At 32.8% G+C, this 26772-nt stretch overlaps 1 protein-coding gene across 1 annotated transcript in view; it reads left to right on the top strand.

The window, feature by feature from the left end:
- Window positions 1-26772, top strand: part of LOC126734646 (glutamate receptor-interacting protein 2) — a 1148906-nt gene that overhangs the window by 992116 nt on the left and 130018 nt on the right. Inside the window, exon 10 of the mRNA XM_050438344.1 lies at window positions 6110-6238. Within this exon, the coding sequence (XP_050294301.1) occupies window positions 6110-6238 (129 nt within the window). The remainder of the gene's footprint in view (window positions 1-6109; window positions 6239-26772) is intronic.

The following is a 26772-nucleotide window of genomic DNA, read 5'->3' on the forward strand; positions in this document are numbered from 1 at the left end:
TCGGGATTTTCCTCTGTTGAGTTTAAAAGCCACTGACAAAATCTTTTTCAGCATCACTAGGGTGTAAACCCTGAACAGGCTGTAGGTGATATGCATGCCTGTGGTTAGTGTGTAAGGTTCGCAATATTTGAGATTTAGGAATTTGTATTTGTTGAGCTGCCTTGCGAGAGCTCAGCCTTGGATTATTATCAAAAGTACACGATTTTCATTATTATTTCTCTGGTTTCGGTATTGTTCATTATTACCACGTATACTGAAGTTCCTAAAATTTTGATGTGTTCTAATGAACACGCGAGCATCTGGAATTCTTCTATTTGGATACCGTCTTCGATATTCACGATAAATTCTTCGATTTCCATCACAAAATCCATAACAAAAATGAATATCAGCATATTCATTACTTGAAAAACGCATTTTTCACAATACTTTTAACAACACTGTTAACAATAGCAAAATTAATAAGTTAACCAACGCAATAATTTGACTTACTTAAATAATTAACTATCATAATAAAATAAAAACAAACCGTCTTTTGTTTTATGCATGCATTGCCTTTTTGCCGGCATTATTATATTCATTATTTATTTGAATTTCGGAATCCAGATTCTTGTGTCTTTTTTAGAACCCAACAGAATAATTTAGTCTTTAATTAAATTTAGTATTTTTAATATTTTAAATAAAAAAAAATCAGCATTTATAAAAATTTATTTTTTTACTCGCAAACAGTGTGTCGTACGACAAAAAATAAAGAGGTTTTTTTTTTTAAATTAAACAAGGATTTCATAAAAAAAAAATTAAAAAAAAACAGCATCATTTTTTTAATTAAAATTGTATGAAGATCGGCCCGCACACACGCCACTGGTGAATAAAATTAATTATTTTTGCACGAAAAGATGCGTCTTGATTAACTGTCTAAACGTGCCAAATTTCATTAAAATATCTAAAGTGGTTTAGGAAAAATAAAAAAAAATTGATTTTTTTAATTAGAATTTTGACACCCTGTAATTTTTGAACGAATCATTTTTCCAATATTATTTATAATAGCAAACTTATTATTTTTTCGTTCTCCGTCGGCCATTTAATTTTACGCCATCGAAACCGGACCACCCTGTATATTGTATATCCAAAGGTTACGTCATTAAACTAACTAAACTATAAAACTAACGTTTTTTTTATTTTTAAAGAAAAATTATAATAAGTCATAATAAGTCCCTACAGTATTTAAAGCAGATTTATTAAATTTAGCTTAGTAGTAAATTTAAATATGCTTTGTTTACATTTTTTCTTGTGTAAGTTAAATAAACATTAGTTATAATTTATAGTTATAATCCACATCAACATTTATAAAAAGGTTAGGCTCATTAATGAAAATACATAATAATAATCAATAAGTGTAAATTCAGGTAATGTAGAAGCTGTATTTTTTAATTTGGCTTAAAGAAAATATGTTAAATCTAATATTAAGAATATTTAGAAATTAAAGAAATCTTATAAGTTACGGTAAGATTTTCTCAATATATAAATAATTAAATAACTAAACATTTTTAAAATCCTGAAAGGCTTTGAAGCTATATTTAATTTAAGATTTAATTTTCTATTTTAATTAAAGCCTGCAACCAAAAATATATATTTTTTTCTAAAGGGATTCTTTAAGAAATATATCTAAATTTTTAATACGATCAATGAAAATTAATATAAATTTTTTTCAACGCAGCGTCTTATATTAAAATAAATAAAAATACTTACAATAGCGTAGTAGGACTTGTTGCTGGTCGAACAGTAACTTAATTTAAAAATCATTCAATTTAGATACAGGGCCAAAAAAACCCTTAAAAATACTTTTGTGTGCCCATTATATTTAATCAGGCAGGACATCTTTCATAATGACTTAATAAAAATTGCGTATTTATGCAAAGTTGCCTCGTTCTTTAACACTGATAAGAACGGGCTGGAATCGCTAGGGATTGTATCTTTATCTTGAAGTTTTGAACATTCACTTCAGCAATGAGCAACAGATATTACAGTGTACTATCTCGGGTGAGTAAGTACAGTGTATTTTATTTAAGAGAAAAGACGACATATTTTTTTACTGCTTCCGTACTTTTAAAGAAATTCAAGATTGATTGGCTAATGTATCTTTGCTCGGATAATTTGAAAATCCCAATTATTATTATTGTAGATTTAATGCCAAACGGCCATCGCACTCCCCGCTAAAGAAGGGACGACTCACTTATCCCACATGTCTCAGATATCAGAAAAATTAAGCTCTGATGAACCCCATTCCATGTTATCGGTCCCTGTTTTTTACCTTTATTACCAAATAATACACTTAAACTAAAATTACATAATATGTTTCCTAAACTAATTGACATTATCTGCATTTCCAATGAATTTCCTGACGATTCGACATGTGGATAATAGCGCAAACTTCTGTATTAGCTTATAGATGCTTTCCTTAAGGTCAAGCAGTTTTATGTTTTCGATCAACCTCTTTGGTATTACCGTTGTTCTTGACACAATAATTGGGATTGTTCGAACTTTTCTAATTTCCCATTGTCTTCGTATCTAGTATTCTAGATCCCTGTACTTAACAATATTTTCATACTCTTCGCTCTTAGGTTGTTCATATTAGGAATAGCTACATCAATAAGGGTTCTAGAAATTTTATTGATTAGTATTAGGTTAGGTCTATCATTACTTACTCGTTGGTCTGTAAGTACAGACCGATCCCAATACAATTTGTGTTGTTTATTTTCAAAAACCAGTTCCGGCGGCTTATAGTTCTAATATGGTACCTTGGCTGCAGATAAGAGGTTTAGTTTTTCTGCGAGCTCTTCATGCAGTATCTCTGCAACTAGATCATGCCGTTCTTTATAATTCTGTCGGTGCAAAAGTTTGACATCCACCAGTGACATGCTGAGTGGACTCCGTTGTTGCACTTCCATACCTACATCTGTCACTTACCGTCGGTCACCTACGACAAGCTTTAAATAATTTCTTGTTAGTTTTACTTGATCTTGGATTGCGACAAAAACCCTTCAGTTTCGGGAAAAAGCTCTTCCGAAGTCAAAAAGTAGTTCGATGTCGCTATGTCGACATACTTTTGTTGAACCTCGTGAAAATGACTTCCATGTAATGGTTGTCTTGCTTGGTGCTTACATAGCTCAAACTCCTGGAGTTTAAATGGTGTTGAGACATCTGTTCCATATACGACACGTTGAGTGTCTGATGTTTCAGCCTTTCTTAAGAAAATGAATTGCAAGTTACTAATTTGCTTGAGTCAGTTGCTTCTCTATGTTGGCTATTTCTTTTCCTCCAATATGTCGAAGTAGCATAGTTTGTTCTACGACACTGCGCGGATGATGCTTATTGTATTGCTTATTTATTGTTATTTCATTTGGAGCTAATTTTTTATAGTTTTATGGTCTATTCTGTGCGCGTGTTTCATTCTTATTTACTTGTAAGATTCGTATTCGTCCATGGCATTAATTATTTGACCGATTTTTTACAGTCACTCGGTGGCAGTTTACCAATAATAATATTCACATTTCGGCACTTATCCAGTCCAAAAATCATTCAGAGAATTTCTCCATCATCAAAGAATTTTTTCACTACTTTAAGCATCTCTTCTAGTTGATTCGTGTTGCCGCCAGAACTTTTAAATCATTAAATATAAAGTAGATTGTTTTTTTGTTGTCAATTCTATATTATTCTTTTTTAGGCCAAATCCAAACCTAGTTGAATTGAGTTGGCTAGGAAGTGGGTTTATGGTAAGGCAGAATCAAAATGGACTTAAAGAATCTTCCCGGTATATACCCCTACAAATAGAAATCATATTAGTTCCAATGCAGTTACCATTAGGCATCTGGAGCTTTATTGATGTTCGCCAAGATGTCATAGTGAATTCTAAAAAGGAAATTATGTGGCTATCTATTTTGTACAATTAAGTACATATGCCATTTATGTGGAACTACATCAAAAGCTTATCAGTAAGCAATGTATCTGGCAAAAAGGTTTCTATTGTTGTCAAATGTCTAATTGCAAACTACGGAGTCGATAATTAGCTGCTATTTCACCGAGCCGCTATGTTGATATTCTCATCACAATGTCTGTAAATACGTTCTGTAGTGCAAGATTTAGTTGATTAGAGTGTGGATAAGCATGTTAATGCCCAATATTAATTAATTATTAATAGTTCACATATGCTTTCCTTAATATAAGGAGCATGTGAAGCGGTTTTTTTATAATCGATGAACTGTCCTTTTTGTCATACTTTTTTTTTTCATAAAATGTATTCTTTTTTTTTCTTATTTTTACAAATAAACGATTTGTATATTTAGCCGGATCTTGAATGTTTTGGCAGTCCTTGGACAAGAGGTAAGTGGTACCTTCTATTAAAAAATTGGACACATGCTGAGGATTAATTAGCACATCGTTTAGAAGGTCGGTCAGTTGTTGAAATGTTGACCACATTCTTAATCTAGTAATTTTGGACGTGATCTGGGTCTAGAGCTTTCCAGTTATGTAGCTTTTTTATGACGTTAGTCAACTGAAAATGGTACGTAATGCGAGTTGATTATATATTTGACACTTTGTTACTTCTTTATCCAGCCATTCAGTGTCGAGTTATCTTATTTCCTTTTATTATTAGATTCGTACCTTTTTAACAGACCTGGAAAAATAAATATTACTTCTCTCTAACGGTATCTACAGTTTTCTGGATCTAATATCTTCAATCTTTTTAGTAGTCTTTTTTCCCATAGCGGTGTCGGTCGTTCATTATGTGTAATACTTTGGTTGTTTATCGTCTTTAATTTAAAGATTTAAAGTATCGTAACTGAAAAATTATAATTATATGTAAGAGGAATTATAAGTAATTTTTTCCTTCTGTTCTCTCTTGGTCGGCATTATCCTGCAAATTGTTCCTTACTCCATTTAAGCTTTATTGGTCATTTATTTTTACTGCAATTTCCCTTTTAATAGAGTTTATTCGGGTTTGTGGGATAAAATCTTTTCTAAGAATCACGCGGTAATGGTAAGCGACTCTCTGCTCAGTCACGTTCATATTTGTATATTGATTTATTTGCGTATAGATTTTAAGTAATACCATGAAGTTGCTTTATTTAATTCTTTTAAATCTTCATCCTTCCTACAGCTATTTTTATTTTAAGTACTTATATCGGTTGATAGCCAAGAACTGCTGGAAAAAAAACTGGTTGCACCAGTATTTACTTTGGGTCTATTGAACAGTAAATATTATTGCTAAATATAAGTAATTAAAGGAGTATTTTCTAATATTGTTTCTAAACTTAAATAATTATTACCTATTTATGATATTTTTTTACAAAAAACGTAAAATCATTTTCGTTATGTCGGTTTTATTGAAACAGAAATAAAAACTCATTATAAGATAGTGACGGCTGAAGCAGCACCGGAAATTATTTCTCTTTTATCAGTCTGCGAAGCTTTAATATACTAATATCTTTCGTCTCTTGACTTATTTATAGTAATTTATCCTTGTCGTAGTTAGATCTACTAGATGGAGTCCTTAATTAAGTCATAACTGGTGAATGTTAAGTAAAATAATGTCGGTCTTTCATTACGTTACATGCACAAGCCCTTTACTTGAATATAATAATTATGTTAGCTCTACGGAACAAAGGCTTTAACGTATTCATTATTTAAGATATTTTAGAAATATAATATTGGTTTACTGATTATTTTTATTCCGTTAGGCATGGTAAAAAAATATTTGATAAAATAAAACTGTTAAGTCAGATCATGTGAGGGTAGCATAAGAGTTAGATGTACAAGTACCCTGCAGGGTTAAAAGTAACTAGTATCACCTCAAATTTTAATAACCCAACTTTCAATTATTAATTTTTTTTAATTGAACTTTATTAGCAATTTAATTCTCTCAACTGGATATTTGGTAATTAGTGGTATTTAGTTTATAAGCTTAGAAATTTATTTTACTACAAATACTGTATTATGAATATTAATGCAACTTTTTTGTTTACACTATAATAATCATATTTTGTTAGGCGTTAATTCGTATTAATATATTATAAATATTCAAACCCATATTAATGTTTAAATTGGGTTACAGGTGCATTTTCTGGAAGCAGTTCCAGTGTAACAGGATATAGCACGCTAAACAGCCGAAGGTCACGGTCAAGTCGTCCTGGAAGGAATAACAGACAAAGCACAATCAACAAATCATTTGATAGTGATTGCGGTAAGTTTTATTGTTTTTTTTTAAACAATGATAAAGTTCAATTATTATTCTCAAAATATAAATAAAAAGGGTTCAAAATGCCCATGGGCCATCACGGAAGTTTATTAAGCGACATTTCTTATTAACACAACAATGACAAAAAAGTATCACACCTTAAGTGTAATTTGAACCCGGGACCTTTTACATGCAAATGGGATCCATAAAAATTAGGCTAGGGCATCTGACAAGCAAAATTTTAAAGCAGGGCTATTTGTATTATTTGCTTTTTCTTGTTTGCTATATTTGCCATCAACAATAATTTATTTTGGGGTTTCTTTTGTCATTAAAAGTGCCGCTAGCTTTGCCAAATAAACCGCAAATAATTGGTGAAGGCACCTATGCAAGCATAATTTAATAATTAAGAAGTTTGGTATGGCCCTAACATGTATACATTATTATATCCACACTTAAAATAAAATTTTATGGCGCTGATAATTTTGACAAATTATAAATTAAATATCAGATTTATTTAAAGGAAACTTACAGTCCTAGAGAGTGTAAGGTGAGAATTTTACGCACGGTAGTAGGAAAAAGAGATTTTGTGCTTTATGTGACATTCTTGGCTCAAAATATGAACAGAGAATATATAGAATGATAATTTGATGGTCTAGAAATGTAGGAAAACTGTATCTTTGATTAACATTAAATCGCCCTTTGGGATGCCCGGATAGTCGTTCGAAATATTCGACAATATTTATCTTCATATTTATGTAGGCTCCAAAACTCCATGGCACATTTGTTTGTTGCAACTTTTGAATTAAGCAAAAGACTTGTATGCCTATCCAAGGGTTTTGACCTAAGTAAGTCAATATCAGTAGTATCATACAAAAAAGCAAGAAAAAAAATCTCAAAGACCGAGATTTTTTTCGTTTATATTAAAAAAAACAATGGATTTATAAATGTGTTGAATTGAATCAGACAAACATGTAATATTGAAACATGTTATATTGGTGTATTACTTGTTACTAGGTGAATAAATGTAATTTGGAATCTTTCTCCAAGAAATAAATAATATATCTGTTCATAAAAATATATGTGGGTTTTCTTTCGTATGTATGTATATTATTAGTTATATGTGTTTTAATTAAATATCTCTTATAATCATAAATTTATTAATGTCTTTAGGTCTTTAGATCCAAAAATCTCATCCATTATTCTCTAAGAGACCAACATACAAAATTGACGAAAAAACAAAGAAAAACACAAAGTCACGGTCTCACAACATGTAATTAAACGGGCTACACGTGTTTCGCTCTAGTTAGAGCATCATCAGGCCTTTAGAAGCCATCCACACAGATTCTGATATCAGAATAATAAAAAAATTCAATGTTAAGCTTCATTTGAAATTATATCAAATTAACTGTTGATAAATTCAACAAACTTAAATAGACAACTAAAACCTGATTCACTATCCTTAAATTATTTGGAGCAAAAAATGTTCTTCGTATCTAAAAAGGAATGCAATTTGAGCATCAAATATCTTAGAATAGCGAAAAAATTAAACAACTTAAATGTTTTTATTTCATGCATTGTATTTAATTTAAATTATATCAAATTAAAAAAACATTCTAGTATCACAAAAAAGATAGGTCCATTTAAATGTGCTAGTTTTTCTTCCTCCTACCTAAATAACATTTGTACTAAACTCAGTTTTTTCAAGTTTTTTGCTTTTAAGAATATTTGCATTAAATTTTTTTAAATTCGACAAAGACTTTAGAATAAGTTTTAGAAAAAGAGAATAATTAGCGTAGCTAAATTCCTGTAAAATCCTCGAGAAGATTCAGTTGAATTAGTAGCATATAAAAATAGATGCATTTAACCCACGATTAAAAATATGGTTAAAAGATTTAAAATATTCTACGAAGCAAAAGATATCCTTTTTATTGGTTTAGAATCGTAGTTTATGAAATCCATTATAAACTTGTGCTTATTTTAATTTTATATTATGTTAAATATTTAAAACAATATTTTTTTAAATTGTATTACTACCTGTCTCTAAAATTATTAGACTTACTAAGGTTCTTAGCACTAAATCAGTTCTTAATAATCATACTTTTTGCATTACTAATTTGCCAGCGATCTGACAAGCACTTTGTATAGCAGATATTGCATAAAATTCAGAAATTCAATGATACACATAAATTCAGCGTTTTTATCAGTACCGGGCATTATTTATAATTACAATATATTCCCAATTCATCATCATACATATAGTTTTACATTTTGCAAATCATATAAAAAAAATCCCATACAAAAATATGTATAATTATTGTGGTTAATGATTTACAAATAGGGGTTAGAATAAAGTTAAAAAAGAAATAGAATAAAGGAAAAAAAAACGAAAAAATATCCTTAAAAATATTACATACTGAACACTTCTCTTGTGTGCAGAGCAAATCATTCAAAGGAAAATAAAGAAAATATACAAATACAAATGTTACCTGTATCGACTAAAACACCGTATAACATACATAATATATCTAAGCACCATGCTACTAAAGCAATAATTACTGTTTTTTAAAAGCTTTTTAAAGTTTTTTTATTAAGATAAAGCGTTTAGATTAGAGGCAATATCAGCATAAAACTATTCTGATGGGCAGGGTAACTAAATTTAATTTATGAATATGCTCGAGATTTAGTATTTCTTAACAAGTAAGGAAAATGTTTTAAAATGAAACTAAAGATTGTAACTTGCATCCTATTCCATATCTAGCCGACTACTATATTTTGGTTTGTGAGGTACTAGTTCTAGTTCTACTCGTTGTATTTTTTGCTTATTTCAGTAAAATCTAGACAAGGTGAGTAACCCACACCGCAAAAATTAAAATTGTTCAAAACTAAACTGTTACTTATTATATATAAAAATTTACAAATTTTATTTTTAAAGAGTCCGATTCTAAGGACCTGTGAGGATAGAGTAGCCTTAGTGTTGAATATGCTGGAATATGTTGTAGGCAGATTTAAATATTAAATTTAAATGCAATTCGACATCCAGATATAAGTCTAACTTTCTCACATGACAACAAAAAATCACTTATGTTTATGGTTGTAAACAATTGTATATGTTTCTTGCATTTACCCAAAATCATAACTTTTGACTAGATGGATTAATAAGAAGTTTATGACTGTTTGAATATAGTAACAATCTGTTTAGATTCTATTTTATTGATTCATCTGCTCTAAAAAATTTAGATTTAATAAAAGGAAAATAGGTGTATATCAGCGTATTAGGGCCCAGGGCCGTGAAGGGCCCAGGCTTGATTTTTTTACTTAATTCAATTCGTCATCAAATAAATCTGTTAAGTTTATTATCCTACCTTATATTACTATAGTGTGTGAAATCACACAGTTGAATCTTAGCTGCAGAAATGAAACTTTAGCGATTGAGCCTATTAAAATACAACAAGGCCTTTTCCAGGGACATTCCCTGAGTCCCCTCTGGTTTTGTCTGGCTCTGAATCCCCTCTCCCATATGCTTAATCAAAGTCAACATGGTTTTACCGTTAAAGATAACAGGGGAAACCTATATAATATTACACATCTAATGTACATGGATGATATCAAAGTCTATGCTGGGACATCAACGCATGTCAACTCATTGCTGCGAACAATTGAAATATTTTCCCACGACATTAAAATGAGCTTTGGTATCGATAAATGCAAAACTCAAACAGTTATCAAAGGTAAACACCAACAACTTTGAATTACAAGATGGTAGTCTCATTCGGGCTATGGAAGAAGGGGAAACTTATAAGTACTTGAGCGTACATCAGTCAGCCCATACAGAGCACAAGAAAATGAAGTAGAACCTCCAAAAGGAATATATCAATCGTCTTAAGCAAATTTTAAAAACTAAACTGAATGGTAAGAGCATGATTGAAGCGGTTAATACCTACGCTATCCCTGTCTTAACGTATTCTTTTGGAGTCATTAGGTGGACAAAGACTGATATAGAGGAAATTGAGAGGAAGACCAGAACAACCCTCACGACGTTTCGAGCACACCACCCTCAGTCATCCATCGAAAGACTTACTCTTCCCAGATCCAAGGGTGGCAGACGACTAACTGATATTTCTTTTCTCTTCAAAAAACAAGTAGCAGATCTTCAGAAATACTTCCTCACTATGAGGGAAACCTCTTCTCTTCATAGAGCAGTGGTGCTAGCGGATAACGGATACACACCCTTGAATCTCCGTGCAGGTATAGCAGTACACATTACTGTAACAAGATCAGAGCACACAGCCATTAAAGTTAACACATGGAAGCAGAAGGCAATACACGGAAAGCATCCTCACGAACTTAATGCCGAACATGTCGATTATGAAACGTCGGACTACTGGTTGACTCGTGGAGATCTACTTCCTGAAACTGAAGGCTTCATGATGGCTACATGGACAGGACCAAGTGATTGCTACAAAAAATTACCTTAAGTACATTACTAAAGATGAGAAAGTAATCGACGATCGGTGTAGAAAATGTCTGCGCGTACCGGAGACAATTCAACATGTAACATCAGGATGCACATCTCTATCAGCTGCCGAATATCTGCACCGACCTAACTGTGTGGTAAAAATTATTCATCGAGAACTGGCAAAACTTTATCATCTAATTGGCGAAACTTGCCCATATTACCAGTACAAACCAGAAACTGTACTTGAAAATGATGACTTTCTCCTCTACTGGACCGAACTGTTTTGACCGATAGGACGCTGACATCAAACAGACCAGATATAATCTTAATAAACAAAGCCCAAAAGAAAACCTTTGTAATTGACATAGCAGTACCAAATACCAATGATGTCCTAGAAATGACACACACTAAACTTGCTTAACGCATTGGGTATTTCCTCCTGAACGATTGTCACTATAGAAAAATCTGTTATACTGAATACATGCAACATTGTTCGAAAGTTCCTCAATCTACCATAGCAAAATTCATTTTGCCTTCAGGCCGATGAAATTGACAACACCGCTATCAGCGAGCTAAAACAAAATAATAATAATAATAATAATAATAATAATAATGAGGTAGAAAGTTATTGACATTTTAATATTTGTCTCTTAGTTTTGTCAAGGTATAAAGTCAACGAACGACAATTTTTTTAAATTGTTTAAAATTTTATTGACATAATATCTAAAGAGGTGTTTATAGTTACTAGTTAAACGTTAGTTAAAAACGAAGAAATGGGTTATGGTTGGTGACATATTTACTTCAAAGATGCGATCAGTCAAAGATGTGGAGCCTAAATACCAGAATTTCGTATAAAGCTATTTATTCCAAGCATTGTTCATTTAACCACTTCATTTTACATAAAATAAAATAAAATTAAATAAACAAGTAATAGCATAAAAACAAGCATAGCATAAATGTCCAAACTGAGCGTAATACACACTTTGACTATTCTCACTTATTTCTGTTCCTTCATATCTACTGTATATACACTGAGCCAGGTCCTTCAAAATTTTGAAGGATGCATGATGCATCACTGCTATATGTCTAGTGACATGAATAGTCTCAGCTGACCACCAGCCTCTTCTACCCTCAGGGTCTTAGAGAAAAGAAAGAAACAACCACGTGAAGACTAGGTGAATTAAAAGTTTTCACACGTAGGTTTCTTTGATGCGGGCTAAAGATCAGTACCTTTTTGCCCTTAAATTATCTTTGCAAAACCACGCATGCAATGGTCTACGAAGATACTTAACATACAAAATGTTCATAATGTATGTGTATGCGTAGCCTCTCGTCATGGTCATCTCATTATGTCTGATTGGCTACAATAAAAAATGAAAGAGTTAAATAAAAGCTGTAATTATTTATATAATATTTGGTTAGTCTTTAACTATTATTATACTATAAACATGTGGCTCTTTTTTTAAATTTACTACTTTTAACTAAAATATTATATTCGTTCTGATTTAATAAATCAAATCATAATATTTTTTACAGCAAACAAAACTCAGGATATTAAGATTTAGATTATTTATATTTTAACTATACTAAGCAACGCTAATTTAATTTATATTTATTAGTATGCCAAGATCAAAATTAGATTAAGAAAGTTTCCAGCCCTATATATCATAAATTAATAACCGTTATAATCCTTAAAACAGGCAGTAAAATAAAACAGGCAGTAAGTTGTATAGTTGTGAGATGGCTATTTTGCCTTATTATTTCGTCATTATTATACAGAAATCGCGAGATAATAATAGGACCTTACGACTTTTGGTGCAGCTGTGTTCAGAATTATGTAATTTTAATGTTAAGTTAAATTTGAATGAAATTATATATAAATATACATAATAGAAGAAAATTTTGTTGCCGCTGTTATTTGCCCTACAATATTACGTCATGATATTGCTAATACATAATATTACATCAGATTGGAGCCGTGTTAAAATTTTACAAAGAGTAATATATTACTTTTATACAATGTTCTATAAGTTATTAATTAATAATAATAAAATAATTCCAAACAAGTAACATATTATAAGTACAATTCGTAACAAATCTAATATTGCTTCAAATGAATGTACATATGTGGGCAAATACTTTTGAGCGGTAGTGTATATTAAAATAGCATATATCCTAAAACCTGAGATAATAAGTATTTCAAAATAATTCTAATATAATATATTATGTCTTAAAATTTGATAAAAAAAAAATGAAAACAGTAACCGTTATATTATAGAGAAATCTCTTTTTAAATTGTCTTTGGCGATTGTAAGAATGTTAGATAAAAATATTATTTTTATAGGAGACGCACAACAACCGTTCCAAACAAGGCACGTAGTCATTCTCTACTGATCGCTGGTAAATATTTCTGTTATTTTTACCAACGCATCGCATTACTTAGAATCACTACCTGGACTTGCATTCTTTAGACAGTGAAATCGCATCGCGTTGCCCATATTATTATTAATATAATAATAAGCTTGTATACTTATCTCAATATTATAATAAATTAAATAATAACATAGAATTACAAGATTATTAACAAAAATATCGCTTGACGCTAACACGGCCAGCCTGACACTGGGACGCTCTCGGCCCAATGTTTTCCCTTTTTTTTTTTAATGCTCGGTTTCATCCTGACTACTAGTACTGGATGTGCTCGTGTCAACATCAGTGTTGGTTTGATCCAACAGAACAGAACCAGACAACAGAAAACAGTTTTATAATCAAGTATTCTTAAGAGCGCTTTATTTCAAAATACACATATATATTTAACATGCTCAAACACCAATGCTTAAAATCTAACAAGTGAAGATATCCGCCAGAAAGCATTAAACCATGCCCAAGCATCTTCACTAAAAATAATTTAAGCCAGTGAGATATCAGCCAGACAGCATTATACCATGCCCAAGCATCTATCTATAAATATTTTAACCCAGTGAGATATCCGCCAGACAGCATTATACCATGCCCAAGCATCTACACTAAAAATATGTTAACCCAGTGAGATATCCGCCAGACAGCATTATACCATGCCCAAGCATCTACACTAAAAATATTTTAACCCAGTGAGATATCCGCCAGACAGCATTATACCATGCCCAAGCATCTACACTAAAAATATTTTAACCCAGTGAGATATCCGCCAGACAGCATTATACCAACAATTACCGCTAACACGGTCATACAATTATAATAATATTAGTTACCTGGCAATCATCATTGTCAGTATATACGTATGACTCAAGCAACTCTGAGCAGTCCTCAGGAGTCCGTTCATTTGGCCACAAACGCATCTGGTAAGACGCTACTGCTGTAAGTCCAGTAGATTCAGCAACATCTCCCACTTTCCTTGACTCATATCTACTCGCAGATAGGATTTTTTTTTACCTTATATGGCCCCAACCATCCAGACTCAAGTTTCTTTGGCTTAATAACCTCTCTGTTAATAAGTACATAATCACCAACTTTAAAGGTTTTTTTGTACTTTTGCACGTTTATTCACGTATGTATCTTGAATAATTACATTTTCATCAAGACGCTTCTTTACAAACTGCTTCCATTTCTCCGTCTGAATAGGCGAAGAAGGCAGTTTATCTTCCGACGCATTGTCAATGATACGCTTAATTTCGGGTATCCTGTTATCACATCCAAATAACTTTTGAAGGGGTGTCCTTTATGTGGTTTTATGAACAGTAGAATTGATAATCAGCTGAATACGCGAAACAAGTGCACTCCATTGAGAGAAAATGTCTGCTTGAACACGCAATAAATTTGCAATTAAACTCATGTAGCGATCAGCTTGACCATTAGCTTGGTATACGTATGGGGTAATGAAATGCCACTCTATATCCCATTCACGTAAGAGTTCATGGTTCTGGACTGCACGAAGAGAACTATCATTATCTGTTATTATTCGAGCTGGAGTTCCTACAAGATATATTATGTCCATTATGCAATCAGCAATTTCATCCGTTTTGAGACTCTTCAAGGCGTACAAGAAACAGTATTTAGAAAAACTGTTCACAGCTACGAAAATATGAGCAAAATCGTCTTCAGTCTTAGGTAAAGGTCCAAAACAATCAATGTGAAGAGTGTTGAATGGAATGTCAACTTTGTTTATTGAATGGATTTTATAGCTGGATGGTTTAGGGATGCGTTTTCGGGTGAGGCACCATCAACAATCTCAGAAATCCGATTAATGCATACTGATTTTGGTGGATTGCGACTTAAATAATCCACATACGACATCTGATTACCCGCCCTATGCTTAATAATAAAATTGAAGTCCTGTAGGTAAATCCACCCATGACTTACTCGCGAAACTAAATCACGCTTATACTGAGAGCTTTTTAATGAGTTGCAATCTGTGATCAATATGAATGGGATACCTACAAAATAGTGTCTAAACTGTTTCAGTGCGTAAACCACGGCCAACGTTTCCAACTCGTATGAGTGGTAGCGTGACTCGGCATCAGATGTGGCTTTACTGAAATATGCAACGAAGATATTTCCTTAGCTTTATCTTCGCGAATAAGCGAAACCTGAGCGCCTGTATCTAATAATACTTCATAAAAAGTCCCGCCGATATTAAGAGAATATAAACAAAACTTATCAGTATTTTTATTTTGTGTAGGTGATGACTCACAAACATTAATGTGTTTGGAGTCGTCACTTTTTTTTATCCTGGCGCAATCTCTTAAAACAATTTTTAAAAGAATGTCCAGTTTTCTTGCAAAAACTACAACTATTTATTGGATCATTAAAGGATTTCGAAGTTCTGGGAGTTGGAGTGATATTCCGTTCACGTTTTACACCTCGCTCTGGACAAGATATTTTTCGGTGGCGTAGTTTTCCACATTTAAAGCATTTGATATTATTTATATTACCAGATGAGACATTATTGTTATTATGAGCAATATTAACACCTTTGTTTTGGTTATCACGTCAATTATTTGGTTTAGACTAAATACGTGATAAATGAGCAATCAAAGAAGTCGTATTTTCATGACCTGACTGTGTTAACTGTGCCTGCAAAACAGAATCTTTTACCCCAAAACAAATTAAACTTATCAGCTGTTCTTGAGAAAAAGTTACACGCAAAAATTTATTTTCTGTAGTTTCATGCGACCATGAAAGCCATAAGATGGACATCCATCAGAAGTAAACATTATTGCGTCATGTGCTAATTTTCCAAAATTAGTACAACCCGCAAAACTTTCACATAAATCTCGCTTTAGGTTAACCCAAGAACGGCGATCTATAGGAGGCCAATTAGAAAACCACTCACCTGCCTCCCCTTCAAAACAGTTTGCAATTCTGCCCATCAGAATACCATCGTTCCAACATAAATCAGTAACCAACTCAGAAATATCATCAATCCATCTTTGCGGTTCGTCTCTTCCAGGCACAAAAGTAGGTAACTTTATAGAGCCACTAGCATAAGAGACAGAGGGCACATTACCAGAAATGCTATTATTTGCTCGGGAATCCACTCGGTCCAATAGGCCACGTAATAAAATGGACGCAACCGAATTTTCTTCCCCCACTATAATTTTAACGTTTGAGACGCCACACAAAAATTAAATAACACATAAATAAATTATGTTAGGGATAACTGCACAATGCACAATATAAACAGCAAAACGGCACATATATTTGGGATTCTTTATCACACTTCTGATGTTAGATAAAAATATTATTTTTATAGGAGACGCACAACAACCGTTCCAAACAAGGCACGTAGTCATTCTCTACTGATCGCTGGTAAATATTTCTGTTATTTTTACCAACGCATCGCATTACTTAGAATCACTACCTGGACTTGCTGATTTTTTAGACAGTGACATCGCATCGCGTTGCCCATATTATTATTAATATAATAATAATCTCGTATACTTATCTCAATATTATAATAACATAATTAAATAATAACATAGAATTACAAGATTACTAACAAAAATATCGCTTGACGCTAACAAAGAATATCGTTTCTATATACAGTGCATCCCAAAAGTTATGTCAAAAATTCATTTAAAATTCAGGGGTGTGTTTGAAAAAAAAAACGCTTGGACCCGTCGATTTTTATTTCAAGTTGCGCATTTTTGTACGTAAAGTTTGTATATAGAGGGTCGCTCAAAAATAAATTACGACCATTAACTTAGTTTTTTCAAATGAAAGCACCTTTTTTTTATTTCATTTTTGAATTTCGCGTGGAATTCTACGTATGTTTCATGCATCATGTCCTATACCTAAAGTCAACAGTTATCGAAAAAAAGACGACCAAACATTATTATTGAAGTTCACCTTACGAGTCACCTTATCTCTGAGAATTTTTATACAGAGCAAAATTCCATGCATTCGTGTTTTTTTATTGTTGGCTGGTGACCGTGTATTTGCATAGAAACTGTATGCCAGTTGTACGCCCAACAGATATTGTCAAGTGTGAAGTGTAAGAGCAAAGTTGCGGTTTTCACAATGGTAAAGTTAACAGAACGAGGAAAAATAGAAGTTCTGTGCATGGTCGGGTTTGGTGATAGAACACGTACTCAAAGAGAAGCTGCTCAATTATTTAATGAAATCCATCCTTATCGTCCTCCGATATGTCAAAGCACAAATATCACCCCTGCAAAGTTATTCCTGTGCAAGAGTTATTTGATGATGATTTCGATAGGCAAAATGAGTTTTGTGAACGCTTACAAAACATGTGCAATCTAAATAATAATTTAGTAACAAATATTATTTTTTCCGATGAAGCCACGTTCTGTTTGAATGGTAGTGTGAACAGACAAAATTGTCGATATTGGGCAACAGAAAATCCGCATTAGATAATGAAGGTAAACACCCAGTACCCTCAAAAACTAAATGTGTGGTGTGGAATAGTGCGCGGAAGAGTAATAGGTCCCTTTTTCTTTGAACAAACTTTAACGGGACAAGTGTATCTCGATTTTCTCCAATTTGAATTAGTTCCAGCATTACTAGCTTTATTTCCAAATCCATTGGACCCAGACAAAGAACTAATTTTCCAGCAAGATGGCGCTCCTTTGCGCTATGCTGCCACTGTGCGTACATTTTTGGATGAAACCTTTCCCAATCGGTGGATAGGAAGGAGAGGACCTATCGAATGGCCTGCTAGGTCGCCTGACCTAACACCAATGGAGTTTTTTTGTGGGGATACTTCAAGTCGAGGGTATTTGTTAACAGGCCAAATAATCTAGACGACTTGAAAGAGAGAATTCGCAGAGAAATGCGCGCCATAACTCCGGAAATGATTGAAAATGTGCAACGAGACTTTATTGATCGCCTTGGATATTGTCAAGCCGTGAATGGCAACCATTTTGAACATTTAACTTAATTTTTGTTCTTTTTTTATTTGTTACATGAATCGTCTTTTTTCGATAACTGTTTACTTTAGGTATAGGACACGATGCATGAAACATACGTAGAATTCTACGCGAAACTCAAAGATGAAATTAAAAAAAGGTGCTTTCATTTGAAAAAATGAAGTTGATGGTCGTAATTTATTTTTGAGCAACCTTGTATATTCAAACTTCACGAACAAAAATGCGCAACTTGAAATAAAAATCGACGGGTCTGAGCGTTTTTTTTTCGAACACACCCCTGAATTTTAAATTGATTTAGACATAACTTTTGGGATGCACTGTATATTTAAATTATACCTTTCAGTGTGATATTTTTTTAAATTAGCTTATTTGATACATTAATGCTTAATAATAACATACAAAATTAAGCTGATTGAGAGTCAGTTCTAGTCCCTAAACTTTTAAGAAACAAATAACCAAGTTCCATTCTTAAATTCTCTTGCCATTAGAAATAATAATCAGTTAAAATTTGATATTTATAGAAAAGAACCAAATACTTTTAGATACAGAACTTGTGACTCTAACCATTGTTTTTAACATAAAATGGCTAGCATGCATTTCTTGGTACATCGTTTAATTTCATTTCCCTAAAGTTATAATAGATTTAATAAAGAAAAAACAACATTTAAAACAATTGCTAGGGTTAATGGTTATGACGATAAGATTATTGAGAAGCTGTTTAGAAGACATAGGTTTACTGTTAATCTTGAAAACTCTACCACATTTCAAAAAGATGGAATTAAGCAAACTTTCGTTGCAATACCATATGATATCTTTACGAAAGCTTTGATTGGGTTTTTAAAGACGTAGGTCTCAGAATATAAGACCAATGAAAAGTCGTGATAAAATGTAATTAGTTTCAATAATTGTGATAAAAATTACATAGGACAAATCAGAAGATCAATTAATGTTAGATTTAGAGAACATGTAGCATGCTTGAAATATGGAAGAGTTGAAAAGTCAAATTTAGCTGAACATATTTTAAATACTGGTTTGTAGGGATAGACAACATAAAATTACTTAAACCAGTTAATAGTAATAAAATTAGATACATACGACATTTCTTATAATTACTTAGCCTAATCAACTATATAAGGCCATTTGTAAGTAATTTTAATATTCTTCCAAAGATGCTAGCATCGTTAGCGAAACGCGTGTCGAGAGTGATATAAAGAGTTTTGGTTAGTGGAGATATGTTGATGCTACCGAATGCCACTTATACATGGTGTACATAAATTCTGCACATTATACCGAGGTTTTTTAAGGATTTTTTAAAAGAAATATCAGCACCTAATACTGGAATTGAATTGAGCTATTCTAGCAAAATTTCTCACTACAGAAGAGTAAAGCAACTGATTAAGAAGGGGTAATCTAAGTAAGTGATGTCTCATACAAATATATTTATTCTTATTACATGACAAATGGCAATACTGAAGTTATACATTGTAGAGAGTTTGTGTTCTTTCATTTAAAAATTATTCAGTCATAATTATTATTAGTCGCAGATTATTATTATTATTATTATTATTATTATTATTATTATTATTATTATTATTATTATTATTATTAGTTAAATACTACGTTATTATAATACTAATAATAAAAAAACATATCTTGATCGGTATAACCAAGTTGCCAAACATCTGCACTGGAATATTGGCAAAGAATACAACATTAAAGTTTAAGATAAGTGGTACCAGCACAACTCGGCCCCTATAATCGACCCATCAGAAGTTACCATCATCTGTGATGAGCAAGTTCATATAAACAGATCCATCAAAGCAAACAAACCAGACATTAAAATCAAAGATAAGAAGCGAGGAACGTGCCAACTCATATAATGCAATCCCATATGATTACAATATTTATGGTACTATAAAACTGGAGGAAGAAGTATTACCTCAGGTTCACGGTATGTGCTCGATGGTGCTTTATATCAACCATAGATCAAACATCTATGTGGAATAAATAATTGTAATATATTTTTTTGATAAAAAGAAGTACACAAAAAGTTCAAAGGCCAAGATTCAGATTCAAAGCAAACCTGCAGTTACATTAAATTGGTCTCGTTCAAGGCTCTAGCAATATGATCATTTGAGATATTGGTCACTGATTCTCGAAGAATATAAAATAAATAATGAATACTAGGAGTTGGCAATATACATAGAGAACAAGTACCTACTTATCTAGGCATAAGCAAAACAAGGATCTTGTTGTGTCGAAAAGGGCAAAGAAATTAAATTGATTTATGTTTTGTAGTCTTGTTTAAGGCTCTAGGAATATGGTCATTTGATCTAGGTTACTAGTATGTGTAGAGACTACATGAAAAACTTTAAAATCATCCAAGCACAATATTCTACCGTGAGTAATGAAAAAAAATCTTCATAGCTTGCATTGATTAGCCTATATATTACACCCAATGTTTGGAAAACACATTCCAAACAAGTTAAACCCCAAATAAAATTGTGCCGCCACTGTGTTTTAGACAAAGAAATCTTTTGCGTATGTTCGTCCCTCTTTAACACAATCAGACCGCCAAATTCCCGAAATCGGGGCAAATTAGATGCGGCGCGGACAAGTACGTAACGATTTACTACAGCCCCCGTCCCCCGTCGCGACAGTCACATTTCACACTCGCTTAAAGACACATCGCTCTTGTTTCTAGCTCAAATTTTCCTCTCGCCACAAATTGTCGAGTGACAATTATTTGCTCTAATTGCAGAAAATTTGCAATTTATATATTCTATTTGCTCTTAATCGTTAAGATAACGATTTTTATATTAAACCTATATATTTTTATGCGAAGTGTGCTCAATTTAAGTAACATTTTGTGTGCAAAAATATCTGTATGATAGTTATTTTTGGCTCGGTAATTAAACCCATTGATAACATAAAACGACGTAAGACGTTGTCTCGTTACTTGTGTTTGATGTTGATGGCTGCTGCTCGTGGTACCTGTGCATTGATACTTACCTGTTCTGGGTTCCGATGGTGAGCAAACCATACAAGGTAACCTTTTAAGTTTATTGTACTGTATGGCTGACCAATCTACTCAGATTTCATAAAGTTACGTGTAATTAATGTAAAGTACCTACAAAACAAAAACATTCAGTGTAGTGCTTTCCTGATTTAAACCTAGAGTACTGGTGGATTAGTGTCTCAATAGGTGTTATAGAAATAAAGAGACAGTTTTTCAATCGCTCTCCTTATATTTAAATTAAATTGAATTATAACTTGATACCAAATTCATGTAAAAAAAGGGTATCAAATTTTGCTGGTATTTTTGATAATTTGTTTTGTTCTATATTAATAATTTTACTGTTGTTATTTTAGTTAAGAAAAGCATGAATGGATGAGCGCATGACTTAAATTTAAGATTATTTGTTTTTGTTGAAATACACCCCAGTTTTCTTATTTTAACACTGACTGGGTGACTACAAAGATATTTATTTTATAACAAATAAATATTCTCACAAATGTAATTATTTGGTGTTTTATTTGCTAGTTGCAGTCGAGCCTAAATAAAGGTAAAGTAGCTCAGGGTTTTGGTTAAAGTATATCCGAATAAAATTAGACTGATCCGGTTGCCTCTGGTAAAAAAGTTCTTCTATTTGTACATTCAAAATAGAACCCCTACGGTAGTAGTGGCGGAGCAGATACGAAAATTTGATTTGTCCACTCTATTGTATGGTCCTTCGAGCCGGATCATCGGTTTAATTAAAATCCTTATTTTCTTTTGCACAAATATTAAAAAATATACTTTTTATATTCTCATTTTTTAAAGCACACACTACTTTGTGTCTCTATCTCTCTCCTAACACACTTTGTGACTCGCTCAACTCGCTCTATTGATCTCATAAGAAAATAATACACACACTCTCATTATTGATTGTGACTGCAACTAGTAAATTAATTTAATTTATTTTACACTGTTATTTATTTATGTACTGCTCGCTCCTCACCTATTTAATTATTTATTTGCCGTCGCTTCTTGTTAAGGTTTAAAGCGCTCGCTCACTAATGTTTATTATAAAAAACAATATTCGCTCATTCAAAATTGTGTAAATTGTTACATATTTCTCAATATTTGTTGTAAATTCTCATTCTCAAAATGGATTTTAAACAATTAAAAAATAAGCGCAAATATATTAAAGGGATGATTACTCGCATCGGAACTTGGGTAACAGATCACATGGAAACAGAAACAAATGTGCAAAATATTCAAGTTAGGCATGTTAAATTACAAAAATTATTTGACGATTATGATGAAATTCAGCTCTCTATTCAGGCACAAATTGATGAGACAAACCTTGACTCAGAAGATAGTGACATCACAGAAACTTTGGTTTATGATCTGCTCGCACAATTACAGGGGGCTATTAGTAAGTTAACGAAAACTACACACACACCTCCACCCTTAAGTTCTAATCCACCCCCTAACCCTCACTCTAACTCTAACGAAAGTCAAATTTCAACTAATATGAGACTGCCTGAAATTAAAATTCAACCATTTAGTGGAGAGTTTTCTGAGTGGACAGGTTTCTTACAATTATTTACCACATTGATTACTGAAAATAAATCAATTTCAGATGTACAACGTTTGTTATACTTACGTAGTTTTTTGCGCGGTGAACCTTTAGAAATTATAAAAAGCTTACCCTCAACAAATGAAAGTTTTCAAATTGCAATTGACTTACTCAAAAAAAGGTATGAAAATAAATTGACCGTAGTCAACACTCTTTTTGCTTCCTTATTTGAGGGCTCGCCTTTCTCAAAAGGCACAGCGGAAACACTCAGAAAATTTGTCACTGATTTAAGAAAAAATTTAGAGTTACTGAATAGCTTAAAATATGAGTTTTCAGACTTATGGGAACTTTTGTTAATTTATTTACTACAAAAACGTTTAGATTTTCCAACGTTAAAGGCTTATGAACTTGAAAGAAATTTGGAAGAATTGCCAAGCATTAATTCATTTTTAGAATTTTTAGATAAAAGGGCTACCATCTTGGAAAATTTAAACTCTGTAAGCTTCAATAACAAACCTGACAAAAAAGCCTTAAATAAAGTTGGGTTGCATGTACAAAATTTTGCAAACTCATCAAATTCTCTAAACCCTAACAACAAACAAGTCTTAACTTCATGCATTTTTTGTAATCACACTTCACACAAAATTTATCAATGTGATAAATTTAAACAGTTGGGTTTAAATGAAAAAAGACAATTTGTTAGTAGTAAAAACGTTTGTTTTAATTGTCTAGGTACTAAACATTCTAGAAATGAGTGTCCTTCAGGTGGATGTCGGGCTTGCTCTGGTCGACACCACACTCTTCTTCACGATCCTACCTACCGATCTTTTGGTGGAAATGCACCATCTTCTCAAACAAACAATTATTCTCGAAATGGAGAAAATCGCACTGCTCATTCCAATCAACGGCAATCCTCTTTCGCGCAACAAAATAGAAATCAATGTCAAACTACTTATCAAAGAAATTCTCAGGCTCAAAATATATCTCACAGAAATATCTCTCAAACTTCAGCTCTTACCTCAGAAAGAAACCTTCCAAATGACGTTCAAGAAAATATGTCGCAACCCCCTTTAATTGAAAATCAATCCTTGCTCACAAACAGTTTGACCTTGTCAACCTTCTCTTCCACACCCTCTCTAGTACTCCTAGCAACTGCTGTGGTTACTATATATGACAAATATGGAGTCCCTACAAAGGCTAGAATTTTGTTAGATTCAGCAAGTCAAAACTCGTTTGTAACTGAAAATTTAGTCCAACGCCTTAACTATGTCCCTTACAATCAACCCTTAAGAATAAGTGGTATTTCCAAAGGCTCACTTGAATGTAACAAAATGGTGAATATTATGATTCATTCAAATGTCTATGAAAACCAAAGTTTTTCGTTATCTTGTGCTGTTCTTCCTGTGATAACCTGTAAACTCCCTCAAATACCAATTAATAAAGAAAAGTTAAAAATTCCCCACCACTTTAGACTAAGCGACCCCAACTACGACTCCCCCTCTGAAATAGATATGCTCATTGGCGCAGATTTATATTATAATCTGTATACCAACGATACATATCATTTAGGAAAGAATCTTCCAGTGTTAATAAATACCTACCTGGGCTGGGTTATTGCAGGACATGCTCCTATTTTGTATGGTCAACATACAATGTCAAAGTCCCTCGTAAATTGTGCCTCTGTTCATACAGCAACTATGGAAAGTGTTTCTATGCTCACCTTTGAAACTCCCTCTCTGGATTCCATCATGGAAAAATTTTGGAAAATAGAAGAACTCCCCCAAAAAGTACACCATTCAGAAGATGATATTCTTACTGAGGAAATATTCGTGTCAACTACCAAGTTGTTACCAAGCGGTAGATTTCAAGTAAATCTCCCCTTAAAAGTCCCAGCTGAGAATCTAGGTGATTCATTTTTTATTGCTCAGAAAAGATTTGAAAACCTTGAAAAGAAGTTTAAACATGACCCCGAATATTTTTGTAAATATCAAGATTTCATTCATGAATACCTAACCTTAGGTCATGCAAAAATTGTCCCTCTTTCACTGAGTGACAAGAATGTAGTTAAATATTTTTTCCCCCATCATGCTGTTTTAAATCACCATAGCACGACCACTAAATTCAGGGTGGTTTTTGATGGTTCGTGTAAGTCCTCTTCAAACTTGTCGATAAATGACATAATGCACAAAGGCTATCAGGTACAACCTGAGTTATTTGATATTATATGTCGCTTCAGGACATATAAATATGTACTCACATGCGATATTGAGAAAATGTATCGCCAAATACAAATCAACCCTAGTCAAACATCCCTACAAAATATTCTGTGGCGAGATGACCAAAACTCCCCCTTGAATTGTATCGAGCTGCTGACGGTCACCTACGGCACAAATTGTGCACCCTTTCTGGCTACTAGAGTTTTACTTGAGATAGCTACTCAAAATAAAGAAATGTATCCTCTTGCGTCATATGCTCTTCTACACCAATTTTATGTAGACGATGGATTATCCGGAGTAGATAAATTTAATGATTTAAAATTACTTTATGATCAACTGACTACTCTTCTAAAATCTCATGGATTTTTATTGCATAAATGGTGCTCCAACTCTCAAGAATTTTTATCATCAATTGCACAAGGAAAACCCAAAGAATATGACTTAAACTTTGGTGACACTCCTAACAAAGTATTGGGACTTATATGGAATCCTATCCACGATTTGTTAGGTATTGCACTTCCCTGCACGCAATTAGTTGGTCCATTTTCAAAGAGAAAAATTTTATCCATTATCGCACAATGTTACGATCCCTTGGGATTATTATCTCCCGTAATCGTAATTGGAAAACTGATCATCCAAAAACTTTGGATGTCTCAATTAGATTGGGATACAGAGATCACGGAAAAGCCCCTTATTAAGGAATGGACTAATCTAATCTCAAATCTGAACACTCTTGCCAATTTAAAAATTCCTAGATGGTTGTTCTCTAATAAAATCATAAAAAGAATAGAATTCCATGGATTTGCTGATGCCAGTACAAAGGCATATGCGGCATGTGTTTATGTTCGAACGATAGTAGAAGATACCACAGTTCATACCTCATTAGTCTCCTCAAAATCTCGAGTATGTCCTCTTAAGGTGGTATCTCTCCCCAGGCTCGAATTATGTGCTATGCTCTTGTTGTCACAATTAGTGGTCAAACTTGTTAAAATTTTCGAACAACGCATTACTCCTGAAATAGTACATTTGTGGTCTGACTCCCAAATAGCTTTATGCTGGATAAAATCTCATCCGAGTAATTGGACCACATTTGTAGCTAATAGGGTGTCTCAAATCCAGGAGATGACATCAAGTTTCTGTTGGCATCACATAAGATCAGCCGATAATCCGGCGGATCTCCCTTCTCGAGGTGTTTTGCCACAAGATATTATCGACTGTGATTTATGGTGGTATGGCCCTAAATTTCTGAAAACCCCTATTATTGACTTTGACAACCTATATGAATTCTCTATACCCGATAATATCCCAGAAGCAAAAAAGACTTCTCATTTAAACGTTGAAATTATCAACTCTCATGTTTTCTCTAATCTTTTTTCTCATTTCTCACGGTTTGAACGTTTGCATCGTTCTGTTGCATACATTTTAAGGTTCATCCATAACTCATCAAAACCAGCTCTAAAGGTTACTGGCATTTTGTCAGTTCAAGAACTCCAAAACTCTCTCAAATTAATTGTGAAATTCTTACAAGAACAACATTTTCCAAATGAACGAAAGGCTCTTTTAAACAAGCAGTTAATTAAAGATAAACATATTTTAGTCCTCAATCCATTTATAGACAGGGATGGAATAATTCGTGTTGGTGGAAGATTAAGCAACGCGAATGTTGATTTCGATCAAAAACACCCGATGTTACTGCCATCACATAACACTGTAGTGTCCATGATGTTACATCAGGAACACATAAGACTCGGACATGCTGGTCCACAAACTGTCCTGTCTAACTTCAGATTAAGATTCTGGCCTCTCAATGGGCTCAGGGAAACAAAACGTCTCATCAGAAAATGCGTAAAATGTTTTCGTTTCAGAGCATCCCCAGCTCAACAAATAATGTCTGACTTACCTGAGTCCCGAGTCACTG

Source organism: Anthonomus grandis, chromosome 3, assembly GCF_022605725.1.
Source record: "Anthonomus grandis grandis chromosome 3, icAntGran1.3, whole genome shotgun sequence".
In the NCBI taxonomy this organism is placed as follows: domain Eukaryota; kingdom Metazoa; phylum Arthropoda; class Insecta; order Coleoptera; family Curculionidae; genus Anthonomus; species Anthonomus grandis.